General features: G+C 31.7%; 1 protein-coding gene across 1 annotated transcript; it reads right to left on the bottom strand.

The window, feature by feature from the left end:
• Nucleotides 7,522-15,140, bottom strand: LOC109830689. Its single transcript, XM_020398038.1, has 8 exons — nt 14,562-15,140; nt 12,802-12,990; nt 12,387-12,467; nt 12,121-12,222; nt 10,011-10,136; nt 9,795-9,932; nt 9,465-9,695; nt 7,522-8,055 (listed from the first exon to the last, which is right to left on the bottom strand). Exons 1-8 carry the CDS (start codon nt 14,979-14,981, stop codon nt 7,663-7,665), a joined length of 1,680 nt encoding a protein of 559 aa, XP_020253627.1. The 5' UTR covers nt 14,982-15,140; the 3' UTR covers nt 7,522-7,662.

Genomic DNA, 24,273 nt, shown 5'->3' with positions numbered 1-24,273 from the left:
TACTGTTCATCCGAAAAAACGAATTATTCATCCGAACGTTATTGTTCATCCGAGAACAGTTCTGAATCCAAATCAGAGATTTTCTAAGATCAAAAAACCTAATTTTTAAGAACTTAAACCCCTAAGAATTAATCACAGATGGCTCTGATACCACTTGTTAGATCTAAAAAAGAAAAACTTGAGATCTAAACCTTAAAGCCATGATTAATTCAAAGAGATTAATATTGTTAGATCTAAAAAAGAAAAACTTGAGATCTAAACCTTAAAGCCATGATTAATTCAAAGAGATTAATAATAATCAAAAGAATGCGGAAGCATATACCTGAATCCATTGAAGAAAACCTGATTAGGGTTTTGATAATCTTCTAACCTTAAGGTTTCTCTAGCCAAATTTCTCTCTAGATGGGGGTGAAAAGAATTAGAGAATGTAACCCTAGATTAGGGACCATAACCCCTTATTTATAGGTATTGTACATTTATAATTTAACCCCTCATAAAATTACAATTACAACCTGGTATCTGCACATATAACCCCATGATTATATTTAAATACACATTAACCCAAATTGACTGGTATCTGCACATATAACCCCATGATTATATTTAAATACACATTAACCCAAATTGATTGATCACTTTAGTGGGTTATCCTGAAGGATAGCAATACATATATTTAAATACACATTAACCCAAATTGATTGATCACTTTAGTGGGTTATCCTGAAGGATAGCAATACAAACAGATTAATCATATGTACTCACAAATAGATTTAATTAGATTTAAATCCAACATATACGCCTAGACGTTACGCTATTTTTAAAATTATTTAATTATAATAAATGATAAAAATATGTATTAAATTCATACAAATTTACAAAAAAAAAAGTAGACAACAATCTTAGATCTACAATAAATCATGCATACTTAAATGCTAAATAGCCAAGATAATAACTAACAAGGTTATACAAATAATTAAGAGGCCTAGGCATTGGACCCCTCGCTTAGGGCCTAGGGGGTTTTCTTTTTAATTTTTTAATTATAATAATTAATAGTAAATATTAATGTTATAGAGAGTTCAGGTGCTAGACTTATGTCTAGGCGGATTTTTTTTTATTTAAGTGATGGTCGATGAGATTTTGCTAGAGGCCAGAGAAGGTAGTGGAGGTGTTCATATTTGGAGTTTGAAAGAGTTTGAAGGAGGTTGGAGAACGTGAAGGCTGCAACACAGAAAATCACGATCAATGTCTAAAGGGTGTACTTTACGTAAGCAGACAATGTTTCCACAAACACTCCCAAAACCTAGGTAGGCAACATAAATACTGCCTAGATGCTAGACGCTAGTTAGGCGGCTTAGGTACTGCCTAGGCCTAGGCCTAGGCATACGCCTAGACGAACTAAGCGGAGGCTTTCTAAAACAATGAGCCGCACACCCACATATGGAGAAGCTGTTTCCGAGATTAGAACCCGCGACTACCAAGTCACAATGTAGCAACCTTACCACTATGCCAAGGCTCACGCTCAAAGGGACTAAGCTGAATACATCCTCTATCAATCATTTCAAAATGCAGACAAATTTCACCACCTGATTATTTTGCTAGATTTCAGTTAGGCCTGTCCATCCGGGCTGGCCCGGCCCGGAAATCCGGGCCCGGGCCGGGCAAAACCGGAGCCCGGACCCGGGTACCCCGGGCCGGGTTCCGGACCGGCACGGTTTATTTTTTAAAAAAAAATTTTATCAATTTTTTTAATTTTATTTAAATTTTAAATTATACGAAAAGACAAAAAAATTAATAAAAAAAAGTTTTATTAATCACTTAAAATAACATAAATTACAAATAAAAATTATAAAAATAAATTCTTTATTAATAATTAATAAATCATTTATAAATTACAAGTATAAATTTATTTTGGAATTCATCGCATCACAATAGATAAGTACATCCCAACTAGGTTTTTTTAAATATCTTTTCTTTTCTTTTTTTTTGATAAAAAATGCTAAAAATTAGTTTAATATTATTATATTTTATATAATTATGTATTAGTATATACTTATAAATTATTATGTAACTCTATATTATATATACATATATTATATGTAAATATATTGTATATATTTATAAGTTATAACTTGAGAGAGAGAGAATCGCATAAGTAACCGTTGCCCGTTAGGCCAATGGGGAAGAAGTAGTCGTTGTAATATATTATAATTATATATACTTATATACTAAGAGAGAGAGAGTATACACACACACACATACACATATTATACATATATAAAAGAGAGTATACATATATAAGAGAGAGTATACTTACATATACTAAGAGAGAGAGTATATTAGTATATATATATATATATACACACATATATTATACATATATAAGAGAGTGTATACTTATATATACTTATATAAGAGAGAGTATACATATATAAGAGAGAGTATACTTATATATACATATATACTAAGAGAGAGAGAGTATATACATACATACATACATACATTATACATATATAAGAGAGAGAGTATGTACATACATACATACATACATACATTATACATATATAAGAGAGTATTCTTATATATACTTATATAAGAGAAAGTATACTTATATATATTTATACATATATATACTTATATAAAAGAGAGTATACTTATATATACTTATATACTAAGAGAGAGTATATATATACACACATATGACATATTATACATATATAAAAATATATTATATATACATATATTATACATATATAAAAATATATTATATATACATATAATATAATACATAAAAAATAAAAAAATAAAAAAACTACTATTCCGGGCCGGGCCGGGCCCGGGCCGGGCACAAAAGAGCCGGCCCGGGCCCGGCCCGGAGCCCGGACTTGGCCCGGGTTTAAGAGAGAGTATACTTATATATACTTATATACTAAGAGAGAGTATATATATACACACATATGACATATTATACATATATAAAAATATATTATATATACATATATTATACATATATAAAAATATATTATATATACATATATTATACATATTATATATATTTATATATACATATATAGAGAGTATACATATATAAGAGAGAGTATACTTATATATACATATATACTAAGAGAGAGTATATATATACATACATGCATACATTATACATATATAAGAGAGAGTATTCTTATATATACTTATATAAGAGAAAGTATACTTATATATACTTATACATATATATACTTATATAAGAGAGAGTATACTTATATATACTTATATACTAAGAGAGAGTATATATATACATACACATATGACATATTATACATATATAGAAATATATTATATAAGAGAGAGTATACATATATAAGAGAGAGTATACTTATATATACATATATACTAAGAGAGAGTATATATATACATACATGCATACATTATACATATATAAGAGAGAGTATTCTTATATATACTTATATAAGAGAAAGTATACTTATATATACTTATACATATATATACTTATATAAGAGAGAGTATACTTATATATACTTATATACTAAGAGAGAGTATATATATACATACACATATGACATATTATACATATATAGAAATATATTATATAAGAGAGAGTATACATATATAAGAGAGAGTATACTTATATATACATATATACTAAGAGAGAGTATATATATACATACATGCATACATTATACATATATAAGAGAGAGTATTCTTATATATACTTATATAAGAGAAAGTATACTTATATATACTTATACATATATATACTTATATAAGAGAGAGTATACTTATATATACTTATATACTAAGAGAGAGTATATATATACATACACATATGACATATTATACATATATAGAAATATATTATATAAGAGAGAGTATACATATATAAGAGAGAGTATACTTATATATACATATATACTAAGAGAGAGTATATATATACATACATGCATACATTATACATATATAAGAGAGAGTATTCTTATATATACTTATATAAGAGAAAGTATACTTATATATACTTATACATATATATACTTATATAAGAGAGAGTATACTTATATATACTTATATACTAAGAGAGAGTATATATATACATACACATATGACATATTATACATATATAGAAATATATTATATAAGAGAGAGTATACATATATAAGAGAGAGTATACTTATATATACATATATACTAAGAGAGAGTATATATATACATACATGCATACATTATACATATATAAGAGAGAGTATTCTTATATATACTTATATAAGAGAAAGTATACTTATATATACTTATACATATATATACTTATATAAGAGAGAGTATACTTATATATACTTATATACTAAGAGAGAGTATATATATACATACACATATGACATATTATACATATATAGAAATATATTATATAAGAGAGAGTATACATATATAAGAGAGAGTATACTTATATATACATATATACTAAGAGAGAGTATATATATACATACATGCATACATTATACATATATAAGAGAGAGTATTCTTATATATACTTATATAAGAGAAAGTATACTTATATATACTTATACATATATATACTTATATAAGAGAGAGTATACTTATATATACTTATATACTAAGAGAGAGTATATATATACATACACATATGACATATTATACATATATAGAAATATATTATATAAGAGAGAGTATACATATATAAGAGAGAGTATACTTATATATACATATATACTAAGAGAGAGTATATATATACATACATGCATACATTATACATATATAAGAGAGAGTATTCTTATATATACTTATATAAGAGAAAGTATACTTATATATACTTATACATATATATACTTATATAAGAGAGAGTATACTTATATATACTTATATACTAAGAGAGAGTATATATATACATACACATATGACATATTATACATATATAGAAATATATTATATAAGAGAGAGTATACATATATAAGAGAGAGTATACTTATATATACATATATACTAAGAGAGAGTATATATATACATACATGCATACATTATACATATATAAGAGAGAGTATTCTTATATATACTTATATAAGAGAAAGTATACTTATATATACTTATACATATATATACTTATATAAGAGAGAGTATACTTATATATACTTATATACTAAGAGAGAGTATATATATACATACACATATGACATATTATACATATATAGAAATATATTATATAAGAGAGAGTATACATATATAAGAGAGAGTATACTTATATATACATATATACTAAGAGAGAGTATATATATACATACATGCATACATTATACATATATAAGAGAGAGTATTCTTATATATACTTATATAAGAGAAAGTATACTTATATATACTTATACATATATATACTTATATAAGAGAGAGTATACTTATATATACTTATATACTAAGAGAGAGTATATATATACATACACATATGACATATTATACATATATAGAAATATATTATATAAGAGAGAGTATACATATATAAGAGAGAGTATACTTATATATACATATATACTAAGAGAGAGTATATATATACATACATGCATACATTATACATATATAAGAGAGAGTATTCTTATATATACTTATATAAGAGAAAGTATACTTATATATACTTATACATATATATACTTATATAAGAGAGAGTATACTTATATATACTTATATACTAAGAGAGAGTATATATATACATACACATATGACATATTATACATATATAGAAATATATTATATAAGAGAGAGTATACATATATAAGAGAGAGTATACTTATATATACATATATACTAAGAGAGAGTATATATATACATACATGCATACATTATACATATATAAGAGAGAGTATTCTTATATATACTTATATAAGAGAAAGTATACTTATATATACTTATACATATATATACTTATATAAGAGAGAGTATACTTATATATACTTATATACTAAGAGAGAGTATATATATACATACACATATGACATATTATACATATATAGAAATATATTATATAAGAGAGAGTATACATATATAAGAGAGAGTATACTTATATATACATATATACTAAGAGAGAGTATATATATACATACATGCATACATTATACATATATAAGAGAGAGTATTCTTATATATACTTATATAAGAGAAAGTATACTTATATATACTTATACATATATATACTTATATAAGAGAGAGTATACTTATATATACTTATATACTAAGAGAGAGTATATATATACATACACATATGACATATTATACATATATAGAAATATATTATATAAGAGAGAGTATACATATATAAGAGAGAGTATACTTATATATACATATATACTAAGAGAGAGTATATATATACATACATGCATACATTATACATATATAAGAGAGAGTATTCTTATATATACTTATATAAGAGAAAGTATACTTATATATACTTATACATATATATACTTATATAAGAGAGAGTATACTTATATATACTTATATACTAAGAGAGAGTATATATATACATACACATATGACATATTATACATATATAGAAATATATTATATAAGAGAGAGTATACATATATAAGAGAGAGTATACTTATATATACATATATACTAAGAGAGAGTATATATATACATACATGCATACATTATACATATATAAGAGAGAGTATTCTTATATATACTTATATAAGAGAAAGTATACTTATATATACTTATACATATATATACTTATATAAGAGAGAGTATACTTATATATACTTATATACTAAGAGAGAGTATATATATACATACACATATGACATATTATACATATATAGAAATATATTATATAAGAGAGAGTATACATATATAAGAGAGAGTATACTTATATATACATATATACTAAGAGAGAGTATATATATACATACATGCATACATTATACATATATAAGAGAGAGTATTCTTATATATACTTATATAAGAGAAAGTATACTTATATATACTTATACATATATATACTTATATAAAAGAGAGTATACTTATATATACTTATATACTAAGAGAGAGTATATATATACACACATATGACATATTATACATATATAAAAATATATTATATATACATATATTATACATATATAAAAATATATTATATATACATATATTATACATATTATATATATTTATATATACATATATTATACATATATAAAAATATACACACATATGACATATTATACATATATAAAAATATATTATATATACATATATTATACATATATAAAAATATATTATATATACATATATTATACATATTATATATATTTATATATACATATATTATACATATATAATACATATAAAAAATATAAAAAAAAAATTCACTATTCCGGACCGGGCCGGGCCGGGGCCGGGCACCAAAGAGCCGGCCCGGGCCCGGTCCGGAGCCCGGACTTGGCCCGGGTTTCCGGGCCGGGCCGGGCTTTTTGGACACCCCTAATTTCAGTGGCCAATCATGTATGTTACTGTAAATCCAAGTAGCAATTCTCTTGTAATTATAAATTACAAAACATAATAAATATGAACATAACGTACATGCCATTAATCAACTTTACATGAAATTGCAAGGTAACCCGAATCAGATCATATACACTAACAATTTAACTGTCAGAAGATTCTCAAGTTGCAGAGAAGCAAACCTCCAGAGTCTATCCTGTTTCTAAGGATCAGATGATCAAACACCAAGCTTTCAGATTTAGCACTCAAATCATATTCTTCAGGGTTGTATCTTGACTTCACATTCACATTCTCCAACCTGTCTTTCCTTTGTCCCTTCTCAAACTTCTGTATATAATGTCTGATATCATGGGCTCCAACAGCTTTCATTTTGTCTCGTGCAAACGATTCTTGCATATCTTCACTCTGAGGAAAATTATAAAGGAGACCGTTGTGGCTACCATTTGCGTGTATTAGGCTCCCAGCCTTGCTGCTACTGCAACTGCTGAGAGCTAAATCAGATTCTTGGATGCTATGTGAGCACTGAGTCTGGTTATCCAACTCCTGCAACCAAAATAATGGTATCATGTTACGTTTATTGCTATGGCTTCTATGAAATTAAAACAAGGGTTAATTGAGAATACACCCCCTGACTACCACCCAATTGTGGATAGACCCCCTGCTATTCATTCTGTGCAGACCTCAGTACTATTTGCCCAAACGCGGATAGACCCCTCAGTGAACTTTTTCAACTCTTTTAAGAATTAAAAAAAATTACCAGTTGGGGGTCTATCCCCACCAATAGAACTACAAGGGTTCTGCCCGTCAAAACTCTTTTTTACTGAGTCAAAAAAATTCACTGAGGGGCTTTAACTGCACAAATAGAACTACAAGGGGTCTTTCCACAATTGGGTGATAGTACAGAGGATCTATTCGCAATTAACCCTAAGCGCAAAATTCATAGGACCTCTGAAACTTTGTGAGAATTAGAGAAAACTACCAGGAGCTTTTACCATTATAGAGAAACCATCAACTATTGGAAATTGTTACAAACATCGTTAACATGAAGGATAACAGGTATAAACTATCCTTATTAATACCATACGAATCCTAACTCAAAAAACTCTCAGTAAAAGTAAAAAAGTAAAAAGTACAGAAAGATTAAATTGACTAAAACCTGTCATGTACTAATTCATATGACAAATTAAATTAACTAAATTGTCAAATGTGTTATTTTAGCCAAAAAAAATCATTGTAGCATTCTCTAATTTAGAAAGTTTTGAGGCTATTGTTCTGTGAGATTTACCCAAAATTATGTGAAAAAGTTAGGGTACAAGTTCGGTAAAATTTAGTAAGGAGGTGACAGACAGTAAGGTGGTGAGTTCAACAGAAAATCCATGGAGCCTTGATGTGTATGATAAAGAATCAAACACTATGCACTGCTGTCTAGATATTAGTATTAGCTTATGTTTGGAGTATAAAATTTGTAACTCACATCCTAATCCTTTCTCAAGTTCCACTTCCGTCTATGCTAGTTTGTTACAGACCATAGCTCTCAGTCAACTTTGTGTCTCATTAAACCAATCTATGTCTTATAGAGTTCTCCATGTTTCAATTATCTATTTATATGTTCTATTGACGAGAAATTAAAGTAAATGTGAGAATGGAAACAAGCCAGCAAACGTTACAAGCCAATTTGTTCAAGGCTAGAGATCTGAATACCCCAACTAAAGGAAGATAACACTTCTCTATTGGTGAGTAGATTTAGAGTTTTTTTTTATGTTTTTATTCATGGTTATTATTACCACTTGGCTTGATGTTGCTGCTACTGTCCTTACATTTGCTATCATACCCCTCGTTCATGTCCAAACAAAAATTCAGAATGGAAAAATCTGAGGTAGAATTGTTAATATAAATTTGAGTTACCAAGAAAAATAAAAACAGAAACAGATCATCACAGTCGAAAGTCAGACCTCATGATGATTAGTGAAATCAGAAACCGAGTGATCTTTTGACCCTTCACTTGGGGAAAATCTACTGCTGCCCATAGTAGCTATAGAAACACCAATAGTTGAGGTGGGCTGTGGATCCTCTAATGATGAGAAGTCTGAGCTATCAAAAGTTGATAATGACACACATTCATCAAAATAGTTCATTGCTTCTTCTGCCAAACGCCTTGACATCCTTTGGCGCTCTATGCTTGTCTAGAGACAAAGATTGCAAGTTGAGTGTCAACGTTCAACATTTTAAAATATTCAAGAAGCCTAAGTCACTTTCTGGCCAATGTTGAAGACAAATTTTACCTTTCTCTTTGGATGAGATTTTCGGCAGTCGGAGTTTCTTGGAGCATGAGCTATTTCCTCTAGGATTCTACTAAGTTCTTGCTCACGCTGCTCTTCGATAGCTAAGTCAGCCCGAAGTTTCCTTGCACGTTCCTGGGCCTGTGAATAAATAAAATCTCCTTCATCCGAATATATCAACAAAGATGGATGTATAGTTATACATAAAATATAGCAGACCTGCTCGAGCCTTGATACATATTCACTTCTCATATGTGTAACTATCTCATCAGTGTTCACAAATTCAGGTGAGGTATCCTCAATATTTTCTGTGCTGAATATAGAAGGTTGCTTTCTCCAAATGGCCTGATTAAAAATGATGATGTAATGCATTAAAAATGAACAAAATTGACTATGAAATTTGACATGATCACATGACATAGGCAACCCAGTAACAATGAAAAGCAAACAAGCAATATGATAAATAACTCTCTTACATAACTGACTTAATAGTCTTAAAAAGTTTTCTTGGAGATCTTTTATGGATAAAGTACACAACATAAGAAAGCCTCGTCTCCGAAATATGACCTCACGGCATAGGCTTTTTCTTCTAGCATAAAAACATTAAAAAATAAACAAAGAAAAGATACTGTGAGATTATATTACACATCATATGCGCTACGGCAGAAATCATAAAAAAAGTGCTTCAACTAGAAACTCAATAGGTACTGACAAACTATGGAAAGATTCTTTCACAAGGATCTTTGCTAACGCCCAATTGAAGGCACGTTCGATATTAGAAAATCACACAGCTAATTCTGTGTGTGTGCATGTGATTTCTAGGTGGCTATATCATTTTTAAATCAAAAGATAAAGATAATGAAGCTTATACTTTTTTCCTGGAGCCTACACTTTGCCAAACCAAGAAGCATACTTCCCCTTTTGACAACTGATGGTTGATTTATTAGTACAACTTGAAGTTCCCCACATCTCAAGACAGGAGACAAAGCAGTGAAATAACAGTTGCAGCATAAATATCAGCCGAAAGACTATTGTCAAGATTCCACAAAAAGTACAGATGGATTATGATGCAGCCATCTCATACTTACTGAAAAAAGTAAAATTCTTGCTTCTTTTTTTTCTCGACCATTTTGCTCCACCTCAATATTTGATGCAATAAATTATCGCATGCATAAACTTCCTTTCGAACTCTCCCAAGTTGTTTCTAACTTTTTGCTATCAATTTATTTTTGATTTTGTGCACTCTAGTTAAAAAACTTTGAGCTCATCAGTCAAAACCAAAGGAAAGAGGAGATGTAATAAATGAAAACGGGACATAGTCAATAAAATAATACATAACTTCATTTAGTTGTGTATAATATAGGTAGTTATCTAAAACCTAATGCATGGCACATAAATATATTAGATGAAACAACTCAATATGGCAATCATCGGGTTGGAACAAGAAAATATCTGCATAAGCTTCAATTTACACTACACCAAGAGTAACATTAAGTAAAAATCATAAGTGTTTAATTAGGTAGCAGTAAAAGATTTAACGCATTTCTTTTCTTTTACTTCTTACATTTTATATCTGTGTGGCGTCCCAGACAATTGCACTGTATTCTCCTTTTGCTAAGAAAATTACAAAGCCACATTGAGCTTGTCTCATCTTGCCAAATTTACCCATGAATTTTTACTGCTATAAAAGAGTGAACTACTTTATACTTATACACACAGTTGACTCTCTTAAGACTGATACTTGGGACACACATGTGGCGACTCATCATGACTCTAAATGGAAAATTTTAGGGTGCCATTACAAGTCGCTTATTAGCTGGTGGCCAAATAAATATACAGTGTAAGAAATAAAACGGATAGGGTCACAAGTTAGGATAAGATTACAGAGATTGTAATTATTTCTTAAATTGTCACTATAGCAACTGTCGTGACTAACGACCCTGATGCAACATTCTCGACTCTTCTATTTGTTCCTTTGGGCCAACTCTTTGATGACAGTTTATGCATATAATATACGCAGATTCTCAACCTACTTAACTTTGTATTCTTCTCCTTCAGATATTACTTCATCGTGCTTGAATAAGTTAAACCTCTACTCTAGAGTACCTAAGCACCCATATTAATAGGACGTGAACAACGAAGGTTTCATCCTTCAGGCAAATGTCATGATCAGCTCTAAAATTCATCAACAGAAAGCACCAAAAGTAAAACATATGCAATTATGCCATAATAGAACATATGCAAAGAGTTTACGGTAATATGTGCATCGAATCCATAATTAATTTCCAAGAAGAGGCCACTAAAGTTGGCTAAAGACAAAGTCACTTACATTCTCAAGGTTATCGCAAATCTCAGAAACAGCACGACATACTTCGGATCTAACAGTTTCATAAATTGCACCAGAACCAACATCAATTGGAGGATTGTCCCTCTGAAAAGTTTAAAGAGCAACAATTAGGAGGGAAATCCACTTGAAAGAGAAAGAAAACTGTCAACCAACAGAAAGGCCTATATACTTTTTTTCCGTCCATGGTGCATATCTTGCAAAAAATGCCAATTAATTAAAATTATAGGCAATTTCATATATTCACATACCTCTGAAGCAAGTGTCTCTTCTGCTTCAGAAAAAGAACTTGTTGAAATCCCATCTTCCCAGTTCTGACCTTGCGAACATGACTAGAAAAGAGTTGCAAGCAAGAAATTTGCATTATAAGTTGCAACTGCTGAAAAGAGTTGCACGTGCGCATGCACGCACACAAGCCCGCAAGCATGCGCGCATCAGAGAGAGAGAGAGAGAGAGATTAATGGGTATAATATCACATATACAATGATGCAGTTGAAGGTCAGCCAAGTGTGGTTATAAGGGATTTTCTCTCCCCCTTTATTCATTTGGTTGAGATTCAACCACATCAGTTTATATGATAGAATACCCTTGCACGCACGCACGCACACGCACACACACACACACACACACATACTTTATGTACTAAAGGTTCTATATGAAGCTTACACTGGATGCATCCCAGGATCCTGAAATAGGATGCCGACTTGTCCACTTCTGTAAATTCCTTGCTTTTTCCTTTGCATCAAATTCTGTATCAGTTACAACACTTTGTCTCTGACCCTTGGATGTAGTACTTCTACCAACCTCATTACTTCTCAAACTAGAAATAGAGTTGTAACGTTGTCCTACATCAGTCTGTTAAATCAAAGAAATTCAGAATCGTGAAACAACCTTTGGTTAAGCTAGGATTTCCCCACCACTTAATTGAGATAATGGCGTAAGTGAAATTTCAATCAACAGCAGTAACAACAGTAACCATGATCTTCAGAAATTTTGGTTTAAGGTTTGGATGTTTTTAAACCGTGATCACAAGGCAATTATTTGTGATGTTAAAATAGAACTAAAGATACATAGACAATAAAAAAGGCTTGGTTTTTTTTAGCAGTTTAGTGTTTCCTTATAGACCAATAACGTAGTATTAAGGCCTGGCACTAGTAAACCATGATCACAAGGCAGGTCCTAGGTTCAAGACTTGGATACAACCTTTCTTCAAAAAGAAAAAGTATCTGATGCTGTAAACGAAGTCAACAATCAGAAATTTGACATCATATAATTCAAAATAACAAATAATGAACTTAAAACAAATCATTGTCTTTACATGTTTCTAAACAATAATCAATCAAATGATTATCATGCTTGGAAAACGATCAATTCGACAATAACCATCCGCAAACCATTTGCACTTTTCTTTATGCAAGTTATATTATAGCAGATAGTCATAACTTTTTCCCTATCAAAATGATCAATCTGGATTGATCCTCTACCCAAGAAATAAAGGTCAAAGTATTAGGCCTTAGTTTCTAGGCATTTACTCTGGAAAAATTACGCTCGACATGTATAGGAAATAAAACTCAAATATCAAGAACTAACACGGATACTATCTGCGCGGCGCCTATATAGTGACTTTAATTCGTGCCAAAAATACCCCAGACTATGTGAACTAGAATGCATAAAATTAAATGAACCAAACAACTTAAAACAAAACAACTTCATAGGCCAAGGGATTTGGAGGCATAGGGATTTGGATGCTTGCAGATCATGCGATTCAACCAAATAGTTAAGATGCTTCTTATAATCTTTCCTCCGCAAGCTCCAAAACATCTGATTTTGTTTTTCAAGAGTTTTGCATGTTATCTTGTCTCTCAATTTTCACTAATCCACCATAAATTTTGCATTTAGTAGTTGACGTCAACTTATGTTTCAACAAAGTCCATCAGATTTTGATGTTCCAAATAAATTTGAACGACATTTCTATTTCAAGTTTCGTCAAGTTATAAGATTTATACTCACATATGTGGTATATCTCAAATTTCAACGTCTTGATTCCAGAGAATATTTTCTCCAGCCATATTGCATAACCAAATATTCCTTTTCCATCACTATAACCTCTACAATATTCGATCTTCTCTTCGTGCATTTTACGTATCAGAAAATTTTAGATGCAAAATACATCATCAATAATACATTTGTACCATGCGAAACAAACTTTAAAAGGTTATCGTAGCCAATCCCAAAATTTAACCAAAGTCCGAGTAGACTTTTATTCAGAATTGATCAATTTGAACTATTTTTACAGCAATCGAAATGCGTAAATATCCCTTCTGAAACAAACTACTGAAAAAAAAAATCTCCACATGTTTAGAAGGCTTCAAATTCTACTAATATCATTCAAGTAAACAAACACCGTGAAAAAAAAATCAATATACCTCCAATTTCCCATAGCGCCCTCTGGAAACCGACCTCATCCTCCTCCTCCCCGGGTCAACCCTCGACAGACTCCTCACCGTCTTCTCATTCCTGCAGCCCCCTGAACCCTGTTTCCCCACTTCCGAGCTCCTCGAAAACGACCTCCCTCTCCTTCCAGAACCTTCTAGAACCTCGTCAGGCGACGATGAAGAAGAGGAGCTAGAGCAGCAGTAGAGTGGGTTATCCCTCTTAATCAAGAACTCGTCGGAGACCGACAAATTCGATGAAGAAGACTTAGAAGAGGATGGCCCATTAGCCCTTGACACTGCGCTCACGCTCCTAGACCGACGATTTGCGCCCTTGTTGCCTTGTTTCGATGGATCCGGCCCATTTGGGTTTGTTCCTCGTTTGGTCGTGGATTTGAAAGCGGAGAGAGCCATTTTCGGATGATTTGGGAGGGGATGAAGAGAACCCAGAAAGAGCTTTGGGGGGGAAATTGAGGGGCGGAGGAATCAAAGTTTAAAGACTCATAGAATAGAGATGCGTCTCTTTTGGATGGAGGTCGAAGACAATGGAGGGGAGCAGACCAAAGGAAGAAGGTTTGGTGATTGATTTACCATTTTACCCTTCATTTAATTTATTTATTTTTTAATGGGCCATCTGTTTGCAACCCTGCTCCCTTTATTAGCCCGGAATATCATTTATTTTCCTGTGGGTTTAAAGAAATTACTCCTTACTAAATAGATAGGAGAATCAGTAAAATAAAAAACCCCAAAAGAATGCCTAAATTGGAAACTTATAGTGATAACATAATTTTTTCTAGAAACTTCTAAAATCATTGTGCAGATTTTGCTAAATTATGATTTTAATTACAATGTATTTGTATGTTTCTGTCATACGCTATATTGAAAACTGAAATGCATGTACTGTTACAACAAGAACATTTTGCTGCTGAAAACCAGCTTCAAATTTAATATCTATAGTTTTATTCTGAAAATTATATTTATAATACAAATTCAGTGGTTGAAAATAATTGGCACAAAAAGTATATGGTTTATAACGAGGTGATATTTATTTTTATTTTTAAATTTATTTTTGACAAAATTGCTTATTTTTCTCCCATTAAATTGACTACAATGTTTTCTCAATCTTTTGAAACTATAAGTTCTAATTTTTCTCAACATCTACTATGCATATCTTTGTGAAATATAATTCTAGCTAAACCAGTTTCTAGCTACCATTTCCTCACAACCAAGCAATCCAATATATGTTATTTCTTAGCATCTATTACGCATATCTTTGATATTCCTCCTTTATATAAGAAAAATTGGTGGTGCTTCCAAATTAAAGCACAGAAAATTGACATGTGTTATATGAAAAATGGATACACCTTATCCTATCTATGCGGACACTAATCTACATTCACCTAAGAATTCTCATCAAATTAAATCTTTCACAATCCCTAGACAGGTAGTTATCTAATAGACCAAGGAATAAGTAACCCAACTCATCTATCCGTTATTAGCAAATTATAATCACATTTTTAGCAATCCTAATCAAATCATAACAATGCATTATTTTAAAAAATTGTAATCATAATCATAATCATATTTTAATTCCCTTTTCCTTTACATATGAAAGAGATATTAGTGGTTTAATCTAAGCCTTACATCCCAAAAATTGTCGTGTGTTTGTCCCTAAGTTTTTAAGGCTAAATTTTAGTAAACTCCTAAAAAAATTGAAATTCACTAAATTCACAATAACAATCCTTTCTTTATTTATGTAAAGAGAGATTAAATAGTGGTTTACCATTGGCTTTACATATTAAAAGACTGTCATGTGGCCCTTCTTAATTTTTTTTTAAAGCTTAACTTTGACTAAACCTTCAATAAGTTTGGTTACTTGGTACTAAGCCCCAAAACTTTTTGAAACTCTTAATGAGCTTGGAAACTTTAGAAAACCTCCAAAATATTTTGATATTTTACGGTTAACAATGTTACCCTATAATTGTAATTTGATGACTATTGTCTTTTAAAGCTTATTTTTTTTGAAACTAAGAAACAGGGTGAGGTACCCTGTTCATTTTAATATATAAAAGAAGGTCAAGGAGAATATACATACTTCTTCTCTAGATGGAGGAAAAACAGTGGGAGAGGTGGGTAGGGAGCGGACCATTGTCGTCACCTACCACACAACACCTACCTTTTCCTACATCAGAGTAAAACAAGAGATCTTTTTTTTTAAAGCTTATGTACAGTTGTCAAATCATATTTCTATTTACAAGTTAACCCATATAATTACAAACGACCACTGAAAAATATAACAATTACAAATAACTCCATTAAAATATAAAATTACAATTGACCTCTTAAAAAAACAAAAAATTACAAACAACCCTTTTAAATTCTAAAAATTATAGACAACTACCTAAATTTTTTGAAAACTATAGACACATCTCTAAAAAAGATAAAACTATAACAATACCTTTAATTAAAATACTAAAAATTATAAACAACTCTCTAAAAAATCTAAAATTGCAAAAAGCTAATTGAAAATTCTAAAAATTGTAAGGAAACCCTAAAATTCTAAAATTACAAAAAAAACTACCCTAGAAGTTTGAATATTACAAATATCTCACTGTAGAAACTAAATCTTACAAACAATCATTATTGAGGATTTTCCCACCAAAATTATTGGGGGTTAAGTGACAAAACTAAAAAAATAGTACTATTTAAGTTTTAGAAGCATGATGGGCATAATCAAAAAATAAACTCAGAGAGAAAAAAGATGTCAAATACACAAATGAAAAAGACTGCATCCATCCATGCAAGCATGTACATAATGCATGTATCTCTGATATATAAACAATATCGAGTCAAATCAACTAAGGTATCAACATTCTGATTCTTGTATAATAATTTTCAAATCCAAATTACTGCAGGATAACTTTTTTTTATTTTCTTTTGTTTACTTATTTATTTATTTTGAAAGAAAGATCTATACAAACTAGAGACTCCCACGAACACTTAAATAGCCTTATCAACAATCAATAGATGGGAAAGTCCTTCAAGTAGCTCCTCTAACCATAATTTCTCCTCCAAATATCTCTTAAATAGTGCTCCATGGTGCGGCATCTTATTTGCTTCACGAGGAACATATGAGATCTCTGGCGATGAGCACACAAGGCAGAGCTCGAACGATTGTTATTTTTTTACTTATTCCTTCTAATCAAACATTTTAACATTTCATGAGTTATTATTTTTTATATAAAAATTCATGCATTATTTTGTTGAACACTTATAATTATATGATTTATGAAGACATTGATTCTACTGATAATAGAGCAAAAAATTGGACTAATGGGTCAGTTCTACCTTTAATTTTTTTTTTTAAGATAATAGTCTATTAAATCTTCCATAATTTCTATATAGTCTCTTAAATCTTGAAATCTGCATAATAGTCTATCAAATCCTATAGGGTCTTACAAAATGATCTCTCTAGTTAACGCATGTTAGATTTGATGGGAGGAATATCCCATCAAATCTAACGATTATATTCCCATCAAATCTAACGATTGTAAGCAAAGTGATCATTTTACCTCTCAATCACATTCATTAACCTATTTCTTAATGGATTTACCCAATTCCCACTTTCAAATAAAATTCAAACATAGTTAAGCTCCTTTTCCCAACAGTCAAAGAAGACAGAAGACCCTAACCTGAAGCTGAACTTCACAATAGTCATAATCCCCTAAGATCTATATAATCTATCATGCCCTGACTGTGGGTAAGGACCTGGTAGGTAGGATTTTAGGAGTATCATAGCCGAGGCTTGATATACATTCCAATCAAACATAATATCACATCTAATACAATACATTACATTATTCATTCATTGATTTTTATCTCCATTGGAATCCTTATCCTTCTTTGACAATTGTTCAAGACTACGTAAGACATGGCTAGGGATACAGGATCAAGCAACACAAAGGCGAACTCGAATGCAAGTGGGCAGGATGCAAACAAGATATTGGTGGCTCTATGAGAGATGTTTGAAGCTTGAGAAAGACAAGAGGAGCTTCACATGAAGGAGGTAGAAGAGATGGGAGCAGCCAATGAGAGGCGAGAGACATTGCTTTAGCAACAGATTGAGCATGCTCTCAATCAATGCATCGGTTTTAGTTGAAGGGAATCAGAATGCAGCACATGCTGGTAGCGTAGCGGATTTTTAAAGATTGGAACAGATTTCCTAGAGCTGGTTCAGTGAAGTTTTGCTCAAGATTGGCTTTAGGATACCAAGGGAATCTTGGATGTGGCCAAGATAACTGATGCGGATCGTGTGAAGGTTTAGTTTGGTGGTCAAGCTAGGTCATGACGGGCAATGGAGGAAGCTCATGCGAATGGACCGAAAACTTAGGTGACTCTCACTAAGATTTTTCTAGAGAAATATATGACCAAAGTGACACTAAGGGCATTTCAATGCTAGTTTATGGATCTAATTCAAGAGAATCGATCAGTGGATGAGTATGGCTTAGAGTTCAAGAGACTCGATCGATATGCGTCGAGTTAGACGAGAACTGACAAGGATCATGCTAAACATTTTTTGGATGGGCTGAACTATGAGGTAAGTCTCATATCATCACATACAGATTTGAGATGTACAATGAGGTGCTAGAGATAGCTCGACTATTCAAGCAAATGGCAGCATTAGATAGGACGAGGTACAACTATGAATGTAACAACTTGTGGAAAACATCTAAATGCTAGAGGTATTCAGCAAGCCAAAGAAGGCAATAATGGCGGGCAAGCCAAACATCCGAATATGCCATAGAAACTACTAAGGAATGAAGCTAAGTTGACGTGCGACTTCTGTGGGAAGTACAAGCATAAGCACATCATGGAGCGGTGTTGGAAAGCTCAAGGAAAATGTTAAACTCGTGGGGCTATAGATCATAAAGCCACTTTTTGCCCTAAGTCTCAAGATTTTATCCCAGTGCAGCCCTTGAATCAATAGGTAATTAGCAAAGAAATTATACCTTACCAAGGAAAATAATTCAAGATTTTTGGCAAGGTGTACAATATGAAGCAGAAGAGAGCGCAGAACAATAATGCAAATCAGAATGGTGAAATTGACACATCCCTTGGTCAAGGGGAAGCTGAAGAAGCTGGTGATGTGATTACAAGTATTATTCTTGTTAGTGATATACTTACACATGTTCTATTTGATTCTAGAGCATCTTGTTGCTTCATTTCTACTAAGTTTGTTGATGGAAATTATATTTCCTATCATAAATTATATGAGGGTAGGAATATTATATCGAGTAGAGGAATCTTAGTATCTTATTGAGAATGTCATAGGTGTCCTTATAACGATATATAGTCCAGAACTCTATGTTGATTTCCTTATGATAGGCTCGAGGGGTTATGATGTCATATTGGGCATGGAATGTTAGGTGTTTTTGAAGTATGTATTGATTGTCATCGTAAGAGAGTTGTGTTTACATTCCCTAATCATCAAAATCTTATAGAGATTCTCATAGGTGTGCCAATAACTATATATAGTCGAGAACTCCATGTTGATATCCTTGTGATAGACTCGAGGAGTTATGATGCCATATCGAGCATGAATTGGTTAGGTATTTTTCAAGCATGTATTAATTGCCATCGTAAGAGGTTTACGTTTAGATTGTCTAATCATCCAAAATTTATATTCCACTGGGATGTAAATCAGTTGATCCATCAAAGCATCGTGTAGTACCAAAAGAGTTACTGACCTTCATGAGTTTGAAGAAGGAAATGTAGCATTAGAGGCATTAAAGGAGGGGAAGCCAATTCGACTGATTTTGCATTAGATGTGTTTCCTAATGCTCTTCCTAGATTACCACCTCGACGTGTGATTGAGTTTACTATCGATCTCATACCGAGGATGGTACCTATCTCGAAGCCATCAGATCATGTGGTGCATATCAACTTGATGAATTGAAGGTTCAGATTGAGGAGTTGCTTGACAGAGGCTTTATCAGACTGAGTGTTTCACCTTGGGGAGCTCTAATTTTGCTAGTTCGAAGAAGGATGGTAGTGACAGAATTTGCATCAATTATCAAAAGTTGAACCGAGTCACTATCAAGGATAAAAGTCTATTACCAAGGATTAACAATTTGTTTGACTAACAAGCAAGGGCAACCATGTTTTCCAAACATGATCTTAGATCAGGTTATCACCAATTAAGGATAAAGAAAGAAGACAATCTGAAGATACTTTTAGGATGCATTATGAGCATTTTGAAATTTTTTTAATGCCATTCAGTGTGAAGAATGCACCATTAGTCTCAGTAGTCTTATGAACCATGTAATTTGTAATACTTGGATCAATTTTTAGTAAATTCATTGATGACATCCTAATATACTCAAAGACACTGAAAGAGCATGAAGAGCATCACAGGATGATTTTTAAAAATTATGCAAAGAGAATGTCCATTGAGGCAAGTTGAGTTTTGGCTAGTGAGGATGTTTTTTCTAGGCTATATTACATCTTCCAAAGGTTTATCAGTTAATTTGAGCAAGTTAGAAGCAGTTTTGAAGTGTACGCCATTGATAAAGGTAGGAGATGTTCATAGTTTCTTGGAAATGATGGACTATATTGGAGACTCATTAAAGATTACTCACACATTATAGCTCCAATGGCAAAGTTGATTCGCAAGGGGGAGAAGTTCAACTAGATAGCAGAATGTCAAAAGGCATTTGAAACTCTTAAGATTTGCCTAATGGTAGCACTAGCATTAATGTTACTTGAGGGAAGTGGTAAATTCAAAATTATCGGTGATGATTTAGGAATTGGTTTAGGATGTGTATTGACGCAAAACGAGAAAGTGTTGTTTATGCTTCTTGATACTAAGACCTCATGAGAACAATTATCCTACTCAAAACTTGAAGCTAACAGCAGCAATTCATGCATTACAGATTTGGTGACACTATAATCTAGGGGAGCATAGAAGGCTTCAAAGATCACAAGAGTCTCAAGTATATTTTTATACAAAAGGACCTTAATATAGGACAAAGGCGCCAAAGGTGATGGTTAGAACTCATTACAAATTATGATATCGATCTTTAGTATCATCCGAGTGAGGTGAATATAGTAACGGATGCACTCAGCAGAACACCGAGCACTATGAGGCTCACAAAGTAGAAGAAGTTAGTTGTGGAGATTGAGAATCACAGTATTGATGTTATTCTATCTGGTAGTTGCAAGCAATTGATGAATATGCAAGTACAGTCTTCATTAGTCGACTGTATTATGAAAAAAGGTACTCATTTATGTCAGAAAATGAGTACTTAAAGGCAAGAGAAAGGACGTCTGGATTCACCAAGATGATTCTTTAACGTAAAGTAACCACTTGTGTGTTCCAACAGGCAAAGTTCTCTAATAATTACTTGATGAAGTTTATTGTTCGATGTTTTCGACTAATCCAGGAGGAATGAAGATATATGAAGATCTAAAACATTCACTTTTGGTGAATGGTACGAAATGTGACATCGCCAAATATGTATCCAAATAACTCACGTGTCAACAAGTGAAGGCGCAACACTAAAAGACTGTCAATCTATTGCAGCCATTGCCAATACGAAAATAGAAGTGGGAGCACAATACCATGTATTTCGTGATGGTGTTGCCTAGGAGGCAGAAGCAAAATAATACTATTTGGGTGATTGTTGATCGAATTAATAAGAGCACTTATTTGATACCCTTCCAAGTTGGACAGACTATTGAATGGTTAGTGCAACGTTATATGCAAGAAGTAGTATGACTTCATGGAGTGACGGCTCCATTATTTCCGGTCAAGATACTCGATTCTTCTCTCTATTTTGATAAAGTTTATAGAAGAGGTTAGGCTCTAGATTAAAATTTAACACCAGTTATTATCTACAAACGGATAGACATCAGTGAAAACTATTTGAATATTAGAGGTGCCTCAAGCGTGTGTTTTAGATTTTAGAGTTTTATGGGAAGATTACTTGCATCTTGTAGAATTTTCTTACAATACCAGTTACCAAGCTAGCATTAAGATGTCCCCATTTGAGACGTTGTATGGGAGGAAATGCATATCATTGTTATGTCAGGATGAAGTAGGAAGAAGAAGTGATTAGGTCATGAACTCATCTAACTATTCGAAGAGAAAATTAAGGTGGTTCTCAAGTATCTCAAGACGGCTCAGGACAAATATTGCAGCTAGTCAAATACAAGTACAAAAACTTTATAGTTCAAAGTCGGAGATTATATATTTCTTAGGATTTCACCGACTCGTGGAGTTATTCACTCTGGTCCTTGTTGCAAGTTGAGTTTATAGTATATCAGACCATTTGATATTATAGAACGAGTAGGCATGGTAGTGTACAAGCTAGCTTTGCCATGATCTTTGGAAAGTTGTCCACGTGTCATAGTTGAGCAAGTACATACCCGACAAGAGCCATATTTTAGATCATTTAGAACTGACGATCGGAGTGAACTTATCTTACACTGAACATCTAATTTCAATTGTCGATTGAAGGGAGAACCACTTGAATAATAAGGTCATTCATTTAGTACCTGTGCAATGGATATCATACTCACCCATGAAGCTACTTAGGAGTGGGAGGATTCAATAGTAGAGAAATATCCAAATTTATTAGAGGTACATATCTATCCTATTTAGAAGTTCTCAGATCAAAATTTATTTCCAGGGGGTAGGATATAATGCCCTAGTTTTTTTTATTAATTGTATATTTAATTGAGGAAATTTTTACAAATTGTGTAATTATTTTTACTCGTTATGGTGAAATTCCCTAAAATATAACTTTGTTAAAATGAGATTCATGAATTAATTATGAATTGGACTTAATAGTAAATGAATTTGCATACATAATCCTGAGGGTTATAAGAATAAAAGAACTAATACTTGCAAATAGGTCCAATGCCTATAAATATACATATCCTTAGGGTTTTTCTTCTTCTTCTAAACATAATCTCTAGAGCAAGACTTCTATAGTAGAGACAACCAGAGAGAGAAAGTGGAGATTAGGTAGGAGAAAATGATCTTCAATTTAGGTAAGAATTTTCTTCATTTTATTCACTTTTATGCGGTTTCTTTAAATTTTTCTTTCTTTGAATCTTACATAAATCCTAGAAAAATTGTGCCAAGAATATTAGGGTTTATAATTGATGTTTCGCAGATGATTTTGATGAGTAAATATGAGATCTATTAGGCTTTTGCGCCTACACCACTGATGGCATTGGAAAACATGCACAAAACCTACATGAAACACTAGTTCTTCAATTCTTTTTATGTTTGTTGATCTTAGAAAATGTGTAAAAACATGGTAAATAAGTCCACATAACATTTTTAAGGAGTTATGAAAAGACTAGAGGTGAAACAATGAAGAACAACATCGTAGTAGATCAATCGTGCAAGAGAAGCATCGATTGCTTGATCATGTAACATCAAATGCCTGAATAAAATTCAAACGTCTAGTCATGCGACATCAAACATCTAGTTTAGTATCTAGTAGAGTGAAGCAACAGTCTGATCAAGGTTTGACAAAAAATTAAATTTTAGGTTTCAAAGACGTCTAGGCATTCTGGGAGATGTCTAGTTTGGTATTTTCAGACGTCTGAGGTTACTTTTAGCCATCTGATTTGTTCTGTTTGCATATTATCTCTCTATTAGGTCTCATGTTTATAAGTTTACTATCTAATGTAG

This window comes from Asparagus officinalis, chromosome 2 (assembly GCF_001876935.1).
Source record: "Asparagus officinalis chromosome 2, Aspof.V1, whole genome shotgun sequence".
NCBI classification, from domain to species: Eukaryota; Viridiplantae; Streptophyta; class Magnoliopsida; order Asparagales; family Asparagaceae; genus Asparagus; species Asparagus officinalis.
Note: the sequence above shows the minus strand (reverse complement) of the source record. Positions and strands in the feature narration are given on the sequence as shown.

What these genes read in the sequence shown, in the direction of transcription:
- LOC109830689 (XM_020398038.1), bottom strand. Translation starts at nt 14,981, where the DNA reads ATGGCTCTCTCCGCTTTCAAATCCACGACCAAACGAGGAACAAACCCA. An exon ending in TTTGCGATAACCTTGAGAAT is followed by an intron (nt 10,137 to 12,120) that starts GTAAGTGACTTT and finishes ATTTTTAATCAG; the next exon opens with GCCATTTGGAGAAAGCAACC. An exon ending in ATTTCACTAATCATCATGAG is followed by an intron (nt 8,056 to 9,464) that starts GTCTGACTTTCG and finishes TTTTGGTTGCAG; the next exon opens with GAGTTGGATAACCAGACTCA.